This window comes from Lycorma delicatula, chromosome 7 (assembly GCF_047948215.1).
Source record: "Lycorma delicatula isolate Av1 chromosome 7, ASM4794821v1, whole genome shotgun sequence".
Taxonomy (NCBI): Eukaryota; Metazoa; Arthropoda; class Insecta; order Hemiptera; family Fulgoridae; genus Lycorma; species Lycorma delicatula.
The window spans coordinates 147,237,040-147,254,270 of NC_134461.1; the positions used below are offsets into that span (position 1 = coordinate 147,237,040).

General features: G+C 31.2%; 1 protein-coding gene across 1 annotated transcript in view; it reads left to right on the forward strand.

The window, feature by feature from the left end:
• Positions 1-4,973: 4,973 nt before the first annotated feature.
• The window catches only part of Lsm10 (U7 small nuclear RNA associated Lsm10), a 35,199-nt gene continuing 22,941 nt past the window's right edge, over positions 4,974-17,231 (forward strand). Inside the window, exons 1-2 of the mRNA XM_075370250.1 lie at positions 4,974-5,198; positions 11,485-11,602. Of these exons, the coding sequence (XP_075226365.1) occupies positions 5,056-5,198; positions 11,485-11,602 (261 nt within the window). The 5' untranslated portion in view covers positions 4,974-5,055. The remainder of the gene's footprint in view (positions 5,199-11,484; positions 11,603-17,231) is intronic.

Genomic DNA, 17,231 nt, shown 5'->3' on the forward strand with positions numbered 1-17,231 from the left:
ATTAATAATATTTTATTTTTTTAATAAAATTTGTAATATTCTGGTTAAACAATATGTACATTTTTTTGTAAGCGATTCTAATAATTAATAATATTTTAAAAAGTTTATAGAAAACCGGTTTAGTTTATCATTACGAAGTTAAAATTACAATAATTAAAAAGAGGCAAACAAATTTTATTTTAATAAATAAAATATTTTGGGAATAAAAAATACTTTAAAAACTAATTTCACTAAATCTCATTTACTTTTCCTCCTTTTATTTAATATTCTTTTTAAATGCGTAAAAAATGAGTTATTTTATATTACAAGCGTTTGGAGAATCCTTGCGTTCCATTTTTAAGTACCACCTTTAAGTCAATCGTTTCAGTCTTTTTGTCTGATAAAATATATACTTTATGTGACGGTGTAAAATACGGTGTTAACAGAATTCAGAGCGGTACCTATTTTATCAGTCAAAATTTATTTATTCCCATTGATAAGTTTTATTCACGCCTTACGATTGATTAAAAAAAGTATCATGATTGGTTGGAATTTATCACATAATGATGGGTCAGTTCCTTTTACATTTGTGATTGGTGGCAACTAGTGTCTTTTTGATTCGGCAGCCGTTTTCGTTCAGGTAATGGATTAGGAAAATAACGTAATCTGATTGTTTAGTTACTAAAGTAATCTATGTAGGCGGAGAAACATAAGTGCAATCTTCTGGAGGAAGCATAAATGAATATTGTGATCGGGTGTTATTTTATCGGCATTTCTTTGGGTGGATAAGAGTTGTGTTTGGGTTATTTTAGCTTATTTTTCGCACTTTTTGTGACTGTTTAGGGCATACCCTAAATAAATGATCACCAAATTTCAGTATTGTTAAAAACAAGTGAATGCTGGTACGTTTAATTCTTCTCACATTGGCTGCAGCCATTAAAAATTTCATACGTAAATTATTAATTTTTTACCCATGTTATTTTACGATACCCATGAAAATAAAGGTGAATTTGAAAAATAAAGTGACACAACGTATCGTGAAACGTTTGTTGTTTAGAAATCTTAAAAGGATTGTATATTTATTGTGTAATTTCATTAATTTCTATAGATTTCATCTAATTTGTTGACTTTCAGATCTTACCGAGCAATTCTTTATCAATTTTCTTTTGAATATAAAAGCCATAAGTTTTCCAAAGTGTTTTTTTGATTTGAAATAGAAATACGTAGTTGACTGGACTTAATAATAAACCACCTTTGATGAAATTTTGTACAGAAATTCGTGTATACAGGTCAATTTTGTCGGTAAAATTTTATAGTCAATATCTCCAGCGAGGAGGTTTGGGGGATTAATTTTCTCAAATATTTTGCAAACACAAATCCACTTTATTTTATGTTCAGTACATCTGCGCATGCTCATCTTACCATTTTTTCAAATCGATTTCAGTTGCTCATCTTTCGCCTACGGAAGAAGCTGCAGAGCCTCGCGATGGAATCATGGCAGCTGGAATGAACACCATGGCTAAGAGAAGATCCTTATATAAGTTTATACAGGATTTGGGGGGGTATGATATGCCTCGAGCTCGGTTTTAAGGGCAATGCCCGCCCGGGCGCTCACCAAACATGCTAACTTGAACCAATATCTGTTTCGGTTCCGCCTGGCAGCTGATGAGCTGTACGTCGCGGGGACGTCCAGTCAAATGAACACCTAATGTGTTTGACTGCCCTGCTCTTGGGGAGGCCAGAGACCGGACCACCCTGGAACTTAGAGGTGAAGGGAAAATTGGCCACTCACAAGCGGCGAGTCAAAGTGGCGACAGCCGCATTGTCGGACCGTGTGGGAGTTCCTACATGCGGTTGCTTTGTTCAACCGGCATTCGTAGTTTGCTTAAGAGAAAGAGTCTTACCGCATTACCGCGGGAAGCTAACCCTGAGTCTGGCTGACCATCAGTAAATTATTGGCTCCAAGCGTTATAAAATGGTGGACAGATACTTGCTGGCATTCAGGGACCTAGGCGTGGCAGTGAATTGCTGCCTAGATGAAATAAATTTTATTATATATGTCATATATTTTTTTAGTAGTTGACGGGTGCGCCTACCCATTTTAGTAAATATATGACAAGTAAGCGGTTGGGACACGTAAGCTGATTGTGTATGGCACCGCGCTTAGTCCGCTCACGCTCTTAGGTAAGCTCTAGGAGTATGTTAGAATACTGGTCGCTAAACTGTTCGAGGCTCAGTTGTCGTGTGACATACACAATGTATGCCACAAACGACAACTGAAACACAATGTATGCCACAAACGACCGACGCCGACAGAGACATACACAGAGACACAGACAGATACACAGACACGCATACACGCAGATAGACACACAGAAACAGAGACACATAGACACATACAGAGACATAGAGGCAGATACACACAGACAGAGATAGAGACACAGGGACAGACAGACAGACACAGAGAGTCAGACACAGACAGAAAGTTTCAAGAATACAGACTCTGTCTCTCTCTGTCAGAGAGAGAGAGAGAGAGACACATTTACATTGTAGTGTAATGAAAATCTTTGAAATTTTTATTTTACTGCTAGCTTTTTCATTATTATCCATAATTTTATAATAATATTTTTCATTGCAATGGCTTGATAGTTGTCCAAGATTACCTTTTCACAATTTTCTGACCACATTTTATCATGTAATTTTGATATTATCAAAATGAAACTTTCTTGAAAATAGTGAATTTTCACAACAATTAAGGTAGTTACAGGTGATCTAGACCTGTCCTGGGATACTTTATGCAGAATCCATACATGTGTGTGAGTGTGTCCACTTACAAGTAGTAATTCTTTTAGCCTGGATCTGATAAATTTAGAATATTATTTAAGTTGACTATAGTACACTTTTATTTAAGACTAGCAGACCCAGCAATACTTCGCTATTGCTAGATTTGAGTATAGATTAAATGAACACAATTGAAGGGTTGATAAAACCTTAACAAAATGAACATCATGGAACTTCACAAATTTTTACCTTTCCCTTTGTTCCTTTTACCCTTTCTCCCTTTCTCTTTCCTTTCCCCCTTTTCCTCTTCCCAATTTTCCCTTTCCCATTTTCATTTTTACCCATATTCACTTTCTCTTTCCCACATTTCCCTTTTCCCCCCTTTTCCCATTTCTCTTCCCCTTCTTTATATTTCCTCCTCATCTTTCCCCTTTAATTTTTCTCTTTTACCATTTTCATTTATTTCCTTTTCCCCATTTCCCCCTTTTTCTTTTTCCATTTTCCCCTTCTTCCCATTTACCTTTTTAGATTTCTTCCCTTTTCTGATTTTTCCACAAAAACATATTACATGTTTTTGTTTGCATCTTATATGTTTTACATGATAAATAAGTCAACAAATTCAAACATATTATCACTGAAAAACAAAAACTGTTTTAAATCAAACAAACTTTTCTCTCCTACCTTTCAAGCATTTCCCAAAATTCCTAAAAATATACCCCAATCTCTCCAGGTATAAGTTACAGAAAACTCACAAATTTATATGATTCTTGAAGAAGCCTTTTTTGGAGTGTAAGCTAGACTTAAATGTTTTTACAACTTTTATCTTAAATTTAAATGTTCTAAAGCTAAACATTTTGTGAATCTTTTAATCTGAATTACACAGTTTAATTTGTGCATAATTTCATATTCATGCCGTTTATGAATATAATAAACATTTTGTTTATTTAACGGTATTTTTGAAGCAAAAGGTAGAAATTGCAAAACTTGTTAAGTCCTCCCAATCATTTGGTTAACAACTTTCAAGGATAAGCATTCTGTCTGTTAATTGTCATAACTGAACAATTTTAGAAAATGTCCTGAAAATGGCATAGTTTTCAAGAATAACAAAAATCAGAATTGTAGGTAAGGATTAGGAGTAAAGTGGGTTCTTCTTTGCTGAGAATAGTAGACAATTATTCATCATAATAGTGAGCCTGTTAAGTGAAGGTAGTATTAAGCCAAGTAAGTAAAATTCATTCTGTTCATCACAGAGACTGACTAAGAGGAATATGTATCATCACTCTTAGAGAAAGTGTCTGACAGTTGTTGTTAGTATTTATATGTAAGTCATAGTAATAGGTAGAGTAAACAAGCTACAACAAAACTTATGCTAACTTTTTTTCCAGTTATCAGTAGAATATATCCTGAATATATATCCTGTTTCTACTTATCGGGGGAAAATATATGTCCTCAGATTTGTATTATTTTTAATTGTAGCCATTTAAGTTTTTAAAAAAATATTAAACTATGATGGCAGGAATTTCTAGTTATGAATACAACTTAAATGCTACCTTCCCATTAAAGTATAATTAGATTAAGACTTTTGTAAATCCTTCAGCCACTTGTAAAATTGAGATAAACATTTAAAAACATTTTGCTTCAGTTTGTTTTAAACAATCCAGCGAATTATAAGATAAATAATGCATTATCGAGGCGATGTGTGAGAATCATACTAAAAAAAATCGTACACTCAACAAACTTTATAATATACTCAAATCATCTGGATTTAGTTTTACCAGCTTTGCTGCTAAGTTTAAAACTCAATCTTTAGTTGAAATGCACGAAATCTCAAAAGACGTTATGTATCTTAAATTGCGTGTTTTTTTTTTTAATTCAGTTTCTTTTAATTGTTGATTTCCTACAATGGGTTGTTATTCAGTCTCACTTTGCGGGAATAATTATTAAATAGATTATAAATACAATGGAAACACTGCTTCGGCAAATAACATAATGGTTAGTTTATAAATTACGATATCAGTTGGTCTCGGATTCGATCCCGGCGAGAGTTTGTCATTGTTCAGAAAAAGTATTTACTGTGTAAAGTTCTAACAAACCCAAGATGAGAATTTGCACATTTTTTGCCTCTAATAGAACAATGCATTTATTACCTAGATACATATTTTTAAGTTTCAGAAGTTGAACTGCAAAGCGCTTTAAAATACTTGTATTTTCAGTCTACAAGATGTTTAGGGGTATTTGTATCGATACAGGCTGTTGTCGTGTGTTGCTGTTGTATGTGTAGAAGCATATGTCAAAATGGCGCAAAGTTTGAGTACTACTGAGAAATTTCATTCTATTAATGGACTGGTATGTTTAGTACAAGCTATCACAGGTCATTACACAATAGTCGACTTAAGGAATGAATCGTATGTTTCGGGAAAACTGGAGGAAGTAGATGGGTATGTATTGAGTGAACCATAATATAGGTTATGTGATGGCAAGCAATTCACGTTAATTTCTTTTGTAATAGTTTCTCCTTTCCAAGATATTACTGTAGTTAAAATGTTCACTAAATATTTTTGCTCTTGTAGTCTTGTTACGAAAATTCTTTAATATTATGACCATTATAAATTTTTTGCATTTTTAAATGTTTTTAATAATTTTTTTTAGGTTTAACAAGGTAACTCATGAATTGCTTTGTTTAACATTATATTCTTTGACAAGTTTCATTGAGAATTAACTCTGTTTGTTATGTAAAACCAAAATTCATTAATTGTCAGTCAGTTGTATATTCACTTATTATACTTATGATTTGTTAAAACACAAATGCAATGTCCATCCTTTTCAGTTTGTATCAAGATGATTTCATGAAAAGGATAGAAAAAAATATTGTTTGAGAAAGAGAAAGACCCTTTAATTTTTAAAGGACAGGCGAGAGGAATTTTTAGATAAAATCCAACTATGGATAGATAAAAGATCAATTAAAAGGACCAATCATATATCTGAAACTATCCAGTAATGAATATGCAAAAACTAATATAGAAACATTTGTTGGTTTCTTTGTAAGAGTGTTTGGTATTCTGATCGCCTCACTGAATCTGGACTACATTTAATATTCTTAAAAAACCCACTATCCTAGTATTGGCTGTATACTTATAATAGTTATAAACAACTAAAGAGTTGTTTATAATTTGAATACAATATTATAAACAATTAAGTAGTTCTTTAAAATTTTGTATAAATCTCACTTGTGAACACCATTTGAAATGTTTTTAATTTTTAATTTAGAAATGGAATAACTAATAGCATGTGAAACTATTTGTATTTTCTTGTTTTTTGCTAGTAAAAATTTGCTATTTCCTCTTGTAAGATTTTAATTTTCACAATGTTTTTTTTGTTTTTAAACTGCAATAAGCAGTACTTTAAGCCGTAGTTTTAACCAGTAATTGGTCAGTTCATTGTGCATTGGTTGTTTTATATTATATTTTCGTAGACTATAAAATAGTATCTATCATCATAGGGAATTGTAACCAACAGAGTACCTTTTGTTATAATTAAATGAATAAACCATTTATTCTAAATATATTTCACCATTACATCACACATATACAATGCATCCATATTTACACTTGCTCTATTTGGTTGCTAGCTGGTAGCTGAAAACTGTAGTCATGTTTGAATACATGATCATTGGTTGAACAGTAGAGGTTTACCTGAAAAATATATTCACGTTTTAAAAATTAAAATATTAGATTTTTTCTTACTGACATGATTATGTTAATGACAGCAAAAGTGAAAGAGCAGCATAAATTAAGTGACAGAAATACAAAATAAACCATAAATAATCATACCTTGTTGTACCTTAACAACCATGATTCAGACTTGGAGTCAGCCATTGAAGATGACTGACAGAACTCTTTGTAAGATGATTCTCCGTCATACAAAAAACGAATAGCATGGAACACGTGATACAGTTTCTCTCTTTAGTAACTATTTTCCATTTAAATATAAATACGGCCTAGTATCTTGTGAGGTTTATTATTGCCATACTCTAAAATTATGTTAACCCTAACCTCTCTTTACAGAACTCTAACCTTAACCCATATCTCTCCACAGAACTCTAACTTAACCTTAACTCTAACCTTTCTCCACAGAACGGATTAGCATTTGAACAGGTTTAACATAGTATAACTCACAAAACTGATTGCCAATTGACTAAAATAATCAATTAGTAATTGATTACTAAATTGATAACTAAATTTATTTTCAATTTACGTTTTAAAACTTGTACTCTAAAACTGATGCCTGAATCAATAACAGCAGCACCACTAACCGAAAATGAACATAAAAGTGGTTTTGTTTAAAAAAATTTTTCATTAAATAAATTTATTTCAGTGTAAAACAATAAAAAATGTGAAAAATTAAATTTTAACTACTTTCTTACAGATTGCTTTGCATCATCCATGTTGATCTTTCGTTCCTGTCCACCCAGTCACCCTCCACCATTCCTCTCTCTTCTATTGTCCTCTGCATGCCGTTCTGAGTCTTACTTTTTCCTTCTTGTGACAGGACAGTAACAATAATCTAACACCCTTTTTTGCCGCTTCTCTCCCATCTGTTGGATATGTCCATATCAAACTTATTGTTTTTCTTCAGTTTTTTTAATTACCTGTCTTTAATTACCTCATTTCTTATTCATTCCAATTTTGAAAGTCTACATGCTCTGCAGAAAATTTCCAAAGCCTCCAAATGCTCCTTATTCCTTTTGTTCATCTACCAACACTCTGAGCCAGAAGTCATAATAGGTTCAACTATCTCATTATACATCATTTGTTTAGTTCTGACTGTTACCTTTGATGATCAGAGCAAGCTACTCAGTTTCCAAATCGCCACTCTTCCCTAACCAATCCTACCTCTGATAACAACCTCACATCCTTAAGTGTTCCCAGGTACTTAATCTTGTCACAGTTTTGCACCCCCTCTGCTTCTGCAACTAAATCCTCTTCCTCTCCCTCTCACCTACTACAATGTATCCCTCTTCTCTTAAATTAATTTCTATGCCCAATTTAAGGTATTCTCTCTTAATTTCCTTATCTTGTACAAGATATCCTCAGCATTATTAGCCGACACCACCTGATCATCCGCAAAGAACAGTGTATACAGGCAATCACTTCGCGTATCTATTCCCATCCCTCTGCACTTTCTTCACTATATCTTTAACGCTTCTTGAAGGTATATTTTATACAGTGTGGATGACAAATAGCAACCTTGCTTCAAACTGGTCACATAAAACTTCTTGTAATATCATTCCTCATTTTCAGTGAACATTCATAATTTTTATACAAATTATATTTTCCTCTGAAGTACACTTCATTTAAGTTTATATTTCCAAGAACTTCAAATAATTTATACAGCAGGATATTGTAAATAGGCCTTCTCTAAATCAATAAAAAGCATGTACGCTATCAAGTTCCTCTTTCTTCTTTTCTTAGTCATCTATCTCAAAGTAAAAATATTATCCAGACCTGAACACCCTGCCCTAAAACCATTCCTCTTTTAATACTCTCTTTAATTCACCTTTTATTCATGATAAGAAATGAATTTTGTAATTTGTGAAAAAATTCAAATCTAAGATTTGAAGCCAGAACCTTGAGGGAGAAAGTCAGAGTGCTACCAGTCCACCACATTATACGTTCATAATTTGGTTTCAAGTCTTATAATAATTTAAAAATAACAGTGATAATTATTTTAAACTCTATCGTATACTATTGGCTTTTTGTACAGAGTGGTGCATTCTTTTTAAAATGGGCACAAGATTTTACTGTACTTGATTTGGCAGCTTGTTTAATTTAGCAAATATGTGCATGTTTTGAATATAAGGTTTATATTTAAATATTTTTGATTGGTTAAAGTTAATAATTGGATTTATTTTATTATTTTGTATCATAATGTTTTATTAATAATATTTTATTTTACAATTTAAAATAAAAATAATTAAAACTGTTTCTTGTTGACAATTCTATTTTAATTACGTTATGATAAGCTTGAACAGGTATGAAACTGTAACCCACAGGGTTGGTCTAGTTGTTAATGCGTCTTCCCAAATCAGCTGATTTGGAAGTCGAGAGTTACAGCGTTCAAGTCCTAGTAAAGCCAGTTATTTTTACACGGATTTGAATACTAGATCGTGGATACCGGTGTTCTTTGGTGGTTGGGTTTCAATTAACCACACATCTCAGGAATGGTCGAACTGAGAATGTACAAGACTACATTTCATTTACACTCATACATATCATCCTCATTCATCCTCTGAAGAATTATCTAAACGGTAGTTACCGGAGGCTAAACAGGAAAAAGAAAAAGGTATGAAACTGTAGTTTAGTAAAATAAGATCATTAAAGACACACTATATTAATGAATTTTCTACACTTACAATGTTAAAGATTGCATTTAAAATCTCAGCAGTGGTACATATTTCTGCATATTATATCATGTTTAGGAAACTTAATTAGTCACTTTTAGATGCTGGCAGTCTTGCATTATATAACGTACTTTAACTCTTCAAAATTATGGAGGTTATTTTTGAACACCATTCCTTTCAGCAAGCCCAAAACAACAAGGTGATAAATCTCAGGAATATTTTAAGTAAATATTTTAAGTTTTTAGTGTCAGTCTATTCTTGTTGAAAATAAATGTACATGGGTTTATAAGGGGTTAGTTGGAGAGCAAATTCATAAAAGATATGTAACTTCACATCAGTATTCACAATGTTTTCAAAGAATATTGGTCTAAAGATTCTTGTTCCGATATTTACATATCTTACACCAATTTTATGTTCATGAAGAGGTTGCATTAAAAATTCAATGGAATTTTCAGTAGTTCAGCATCATGTATTTTGTGAATTTACATATTCCATTAAATGTAAAAATGCTTCATCTGAAGAGTAAAAGAAAAAAGGATCCAATATTCCTTGTTTAATGTTACCCAGGGACAATCATAAAATGTTTTACAGTTATTATTATCATGATCCTTAATTTTCTGTATCAAAATAACATAAACAAGCCATGAACAAACAGTACAAGTTCTTTGTTTCTTTGAAGTTTACAGAAGCCGTTAGTAATGAAAAAACATTTTTTCATTAAATATATTTTAAACTTTGCCAGTGAACCAGAAACAGGGTTTTTCTTTTTCTTTTTTCCTAAGTGGGATCAGTAAACAGCATAACAGTAAGATAAAACTCAAAGCCATACAACATTCTACTGAATACAACACATTTTATTCAAAGATAAGTAAAAAGCTAGCCTGTGAATAATACAAACAAAAACACTAGCAGCATGGATAGATGTGATGAAAGCTAGGTAGGTATATATTTATGCTAATACTGAAACATGAGTAAGAACTGGATGTGATTAGTAATAAGTGGGAAATTGATTTTTCACATTGGTAATAATTATTAGGCTACAGTATTTCACTATTAAAAATAATATATACTAATACAGTCCCAATAAAATTTAAACATACCTTGTTAGCGTATGTATCAAGAAAATAATTTTAATCTGTTGCAGTGTATTAAATTAACTAGCCACCAGATCAAGCAGTTTCTTGGGTTGGTTTTAAATGCATCACTCTGTAGAATGAGTAATTTCTGTTATATATCTGGTGTATTATGAAAAATTATGTTTTGTTAAATAAAATATTCAGTAAAACATATTTCACTTTGATTTAATTACTAGTTTATTAGTGGATATTCACAATAAAATTATTGAAGGGAATCTGAAAAGATTCCATTCTGTTTCTTGCACATTTATTATAAGAATATGTGTGTGTGAATGTATATATGAATATATGTAAAGTGGTATGATTATAATGATTGTAGGTGACCTGAAATGAGTTACAAATCACTCCCAAAAATTACATAGCCTTTAAGAATAACAAGCATCTCATGCCTGGCTTACTATGGAAAGTAGGAGTAAAGTGGTTTTTGTTATCCTCTTCACAGAGCCAACAAACATTCTATTGCATTTCAGCATGTCAAGCCCACTGAAATGCAGGTGGTATTCAGCGCTACAAGAGATACCTTCACTCTTCATCGCAGAAACTGGGCATATAGTGAATGTAATTATTATCAGAGAAAGAAACACTGAGTAGTGTATCTTGCACATCAGATGTTTTATACTCGTAACAGTCACTAAAAAAAAACTGGAACTGATAGTGTTCCAAAAAGAAGATTCTGTTTGACAGATGGATCCAGGATAGCTGTTGATACCTCCCCAAAATAAAGACTAATGAAAAGGTTGGGTATAAAGGAAGGAGATGATCAAACATTTATTTATTCTTGTATTACGCATTACTCATACAAATTTTTATGACTACATTCTTATTTTAGAATGTATTATGCACATTTACATTTTAGTTGAATAGAAGCCTGGCTTTTAAATGATACATGCTTTCATACACTAGCTCAATTTTTGTGCAATCCCTACAAGGAAAACAGAATCTCCAAGCAATCTTACATGCAGCATTACCGCCCCATTGTACGGCAGTAGAAAGCACCTGTTCTATCAGCTGCTAGGTGCCAGCATGATAACAGATGGAACCAGGTCTGATGGCCAACACAATACCTTTCCATGTAAAAAGGGAGGATAGATGAAAGGGATGGTTGACTCTCAGAGGGATTGCATCAAATTGAAAATAGTTTACTACCTTTCAGGGCTGTTAAATATTATTATTCTTATATATTTTCAGGTACATGAACATTACAATGTCTGATGCTATATTTACTGATGCAAGGGGACGAAGCTTTTCTTTTGACCAGTTCTTTGTTCCATCTAGAATTGTACGATATGTTCACATTCCAGAAAGGGTGAGTGAAAAAGGGAAAAATTATACATTTATTATACGCTATTATTCTCAATTAGAATCTCTATTAAAATTATTATTATAAAATATGTATTATTTAGATTCTTAAATTAACTGCTTCAGAGATTAATGAATATTCTTGATTAATGCAGTTCAAAGTAATTTCATATCTGTCATAAATTCTAAGTTTTATATCCTTTACTTTTAAAGTGTTGTCTTGTATTATGATTATGTACAATTTGATAATTGTTATCCAAAAGAAGCTGTTCATTGCTTTAGTTATGGTAGAATACAACTGTTGGTGGAAGCTAGTATCTGCTTTTTAAGTCCAGCAATGTTGAGTACCAGTTGAATACTTATGATTTTGTTAACCATTAACACATGAACTCAACTGAATAACTTCTCTCATGAGACCATTTTCTGATTGGTTTGTAAATTTTTTTGGTAAATATAACCGTTGTTATACAATATCCTGTATTGCTAAAAAGCTGGCAATGAATTGCATAACTTTCCTACCCAGTCAAGTAAATTAAAAAAAAAATAAAAATATTGTTTGTTACCACAGACTGTGTTGGAGTGGGATGAACAAAACATTTTATATTGGTTTGAAGCCATATTGAACTAGAAAATATAGATTCAAAAAGCTCCCATTAGCTCTTTTTCTGAAGCAAAGATATGCCTAAAAAGAGAAAAATGTATAAAGTAATTTTTTTGTGGAGGGGATGAATATTAAATAAAAGTATTTGGTAATTTGTGAACTTTTGTAAATAAACCGTTTTTCTAAATTTTCCCAGTAAAATGTGAAATTTTATTTCAAATAAAAAGGGATGTTAAAACCCCACCCATTTTTCCAGTTTTGGAAAAATGTAATACACCTTACCCCCACTACCCCATGAAGATAGAACCTGTATAAAGTTTGAGGAAATGAGGTCAAGATTTATAAAACCACATACAAGCCAACATAATACTGGAACGTATTCAAAAATGCCCATCTGACAAAAATAGATTTTTTTTGTACACTGGAGCATTGGAATAAAATGTTTTTTCAGTATTAATTATAATTTATTTAAATCTATTTTTTTTGTTAAATGTCACCTTCAGACACAAAACGTAAAAAAAATGTAAATTTTTTTTAGGGTTTATTTTTATAAATCTATATACTTTGTTGTTATACCTCTAGCAACATATATCGCTATAGCCAGGAAAGTAAAAATTTGATATCTTAGGTTAAATGTAATAAATGTTTTATGCTTAATTATTAATTAAAACTAGCAAACGTTATTAATATGTATTAATATTACTGAAAAGGTTTTTGCAAAATACAGTATGGAAAACTAGACATACTAAATAAAATTTATTATTAAATAATTCATTAATTTACGTAAATTTTAATCTGACAAATTTTTGTTTTATTAAATTTTTTCCTCACAGTAAAGCTTTATTTTTTATTTTATTTTTAGGTTTTTAGATTTCATAAGAAAGCTACTTATTGTAACAGGTACCATGATTTGACTTCCAGAAAATTTTGACCTATCTTCGTATCTCATATCCCCCAGACCCCAAAACCACCATCAGTTCAAAAGTTTATATATAATATATATATATGTATGTATGTATAGTTCACTTTCTTATATGATATAACTGCCATAATTTTGCCATCAGTTTCAAATTGATATATAAAATATAGCAACCCAAAATCTCTTCATTAATGTGCAAAATCAGACCACGGAGGTGGAAATGAGCTTCTCCGAAAAAACAAAATATAGCTATAACTTTCTTATTAAGTAAAATATCGAATTTGTTTTAAGTTCCTACTATTCTTTGGGTAAGGGCCTAAATCTTATGTAAATAAAGTTATTTGATATCACCAACCATTGGCCCAGGCCGTGGAAAAAATGGGGTTTGAAGATAAAAAAAAATCATACTTCCTTTACTAGACACAGTATTGAATCAGTTTAAAGTGGTCGTTAGTCCTCTAAACATTACCTAAAACTTTTTTCTGAAACAATTTTTGATATGACCAACCCTTATGGCAAGGGATGACCAAAATTTTGCTGGAATTGTATTGTCGTATGCTAAACATTTGAAACTTTTTTCACATGCAACCATTGTCGTATTGAGTAAATTTGAGTTTTTCTTAACTTTAAGGTGGAAATCTTTTTTTATCCCTTTACTTAGCACTGGTGAACTCCACCTCCATCTTTCAGCATGCCAAAAGGGATATTTTTATTTTGTATTAGCAAGTAGTGATTTTGCAAGTATACTTGGTACAACATTATATTTTTATTAATGATTTTGAAAACTTAATTATTTAATTCTTAATTACATTTAAAAAATCTTTCCATAGTCTTATTTACTCCTCAATCATTCTTCTGTCTAATTTCATTTAATAATTGAAATTTTTCTACAAAAACTTACAATTCCTTTTTTGAAAATTTTTTATTACGACATTCATGTCATGTACAATGGAAAAAAAAATTAAGATTTGCCCTATTAACTGCCTAATAATTGGTAAAGTAATCAGTGATAGGTTGAAGGAATGGTTGGTTACTGAATTATACACATATTTTTGTGAGAGTTTTGATAATTTAGCTATCTCTATTTCTTCATCTAACCTTATATATCTATTTTCTAATCTGTTAAGCAAGTAATTTGGATTTAATTAACATATTTGGGTGCGCATGGTAAATTATTTTTAATACAAGAGTCAGGATCCAAGCAGGGGAATCTGGCAGCTTTTAAAATTTTTTCCTATTTTTGTACTTGTTAGTGAATAACGAAAGTTATTTACGGGTGAAGTGGAATCAAACTAAAGAATATAACTTTTATGAAATACAGGATAATGTTATTGCTAGTGCAATAACATCCATCATGTTTAGGCAGATATGTATTTAGAATGTTATTAAAAAGTATATTGGATTAGAATTGAGTCTACTCAGTTTAGCTGTTTCTTTTTATATGTTTATATATGTCATAATGTTGAAATGTATAAAATGTTGTTTTTTTTGAGTTTGTGTAACAAATTAAGTTTGTCATTGTCATTATTATTGGATTTGTATCTATGAGATGTTTGTGTAACATATTAAGGTTGTCATTGTGATTATTATTGGATTTGTGTCTATGAGATGTTTGGGTTGTTATGAAAGGCTTTTCAAGCTGTTACATAGTGTAATTATTACACTATATGTAATAGTTTAGTGTCCTGATGACCACATTGTGTTAAAATTCTTTGAACATTTTCTTTGAGTAAATTTAACAAATTTAGATAATACATTCACAAAAGCCTAATGAAAATTGCTCCCAAATTAAAAATTACAATGTCAGTTTGAGAACGTGAAAAAAAAAACAGTTTCATGTTCCAACTTCTGGAACATATTCTTCATCTTTTTAATACTGTACAATATTTTAAGAAAGTCAAATAGGGCACAGCTTCAAACAAGGATACAATGAAACCTTAAAAGTCCTTAGCATCATTATCAACATTTATCAGTCATACCAGAGATGCAAATACAATCTGTTAACATTAGCTGTAACCTTGCTATTCTACTTGTACACAAAAAAGGACATCTTAATACATTTGAACATTATCAGATATATAAAAACACACCAAATGTAAATGAACAGATACAACTCAGGTCTAACACACTCTTTGACTGCAATTTAAAAGCAATGCACACATTACTTTTTCTTACTGCCTTATTCAAAAAAACCCACCAGCAATAAGATTGTGAGAACAATAGTACCAATCATTGATGAGTACTATTGTTCTCACAATCTGTTTTGTTTTATAGATGAAAACAAAACAATACTGAAAATGTTATATTTATTCAATTTGATTCAATCTGTTTAAAAGGTTTGATGTTGAATTAATAATAATACCCTAAAGAAATGATTTCTTTTTAATTCATTTTTGTATTTTTAATTTGATTTATTACTTTCAAAATATTACTATTCCTAAAAAAAGCAAGTTTAACTATTTACATTTCTCAAGAAAAATAATCAATTTTCACCATAATGCTTATGACTTCCTTGAAACAGTAATGGTACCAGTTGCAAAGAAAAGAAATACAAAAAAGTTAGAAGGACACTGGACTATTAGCATATCTCATGCGGCAAAGGTAATTGCTATAAGTTTTAAACTAGAGGCTTTACAAAAAAATGGAGGAAGATATTGGTAAAGAGCAGTATAACTTTAGAAGGAGAGTTGGAACTAGGGATGCTGTAAGTTTGCTAAGAGTGATAAAAGAAAAGATACATGGAAAAGAGAGAGAAGGTGTATTATATTGCATTTGTTAACCTGAGGAAGGCCTTTGACAGAGTATGATGGGATAAATTAATGTTAATTTTGAAAAATAAAAGAGTTGACTGGAGAGAAAGAGAGACACCTGATAAAAGAGCCCTACTGTAACCAAAGAATAAAAATTAAAGTAGGAAATGAGACAACAGAAAGGGTAGAGACTGAAAGAGAAGGGGTTAGTCAAGGATGCTACATGTCGCCTACTCTATTCAATATATAAAATATATATAAGAGATAATTAAAGGGTTTTAATGGCAAAAGAGGAGTGGCAGTTGGAGGAAGAAAAGTGGAATGTATACAATTTGTTGATGATATGGTGGTGATGGTAGCGATAGGGAAACAAAACTAATTGAATTGTGTAATGGCTTAAATGAATCCTGTGAAAATCAAGGAATGAGAATAATTAAAAAGAAAACAAAATGCTTGGTAATAGATGGTAAAGTGGAGATGATTGAGGTCAGAGTAGAAGAAGAAGTATTAGAGGTGGAAAAATTTGAATACTTGGGCAGCATTATAACTGATTGATCTTGTAACACTGAGGTTAAAACGAGGATAGCTAGAAGTAAGGAAGCCTTTAATAGGGAAGAAAACTGTTGTGTGGAAAATTGAACTGCCATTTAAGAAAGAGAATGGCAAGATGTTATATTTGGAGTGTCATGCTATATGGAGCTGAAACGTGAACACTAAGGAAGGTGGACAGAAGGTGAATTGGGACATTTTAGATGTAGTTGTGACGTAGAATGATTACCGACAAGATAGTGTACGAATAGTAAGGTATTAGAAAGAATAAAAGAAACTTGGAGAATGTTAAATATAATTGACAACAGGAAAAGTAGCTGTCTGAGACATTGTGTGAGAAGAAAATGTTTAATGGTGGATGCAATGAAGGGTTTGGTAAAAGGAAAAAAAAAAGTTAAAGGAAAAAAGTTTCAAATGCTGAATGGGATTATGGAAAATATGAAAAGTCAAAGAGATTGGTGCAAGATAGAATAAAGTGGAGAATGGCCATACAATACCTGCCCGAACGGCAAAACATACTGAATGAATGAATTCACAATAATAATGAAACAAGAGTTAAAACAATGTGTTGCATTTACTTCTGAATAGCACTGGAATCTATTGATTTATTTTTAAATTAGAAAAAAGTATTTTCCATTGTCTGGGTTCAAATAGGATCCAAGTATTACTTAATATGTAAATAAAATGTGATGCTCAAGACAACATTAACCTCTTACTATAACATTAAATGAGTGCCCTAAACCTCACAACATCAAACAGCTCATGTCTAAACTTCCACCCATAGTATCAAACAATATGATCATAAAATTATTGATAT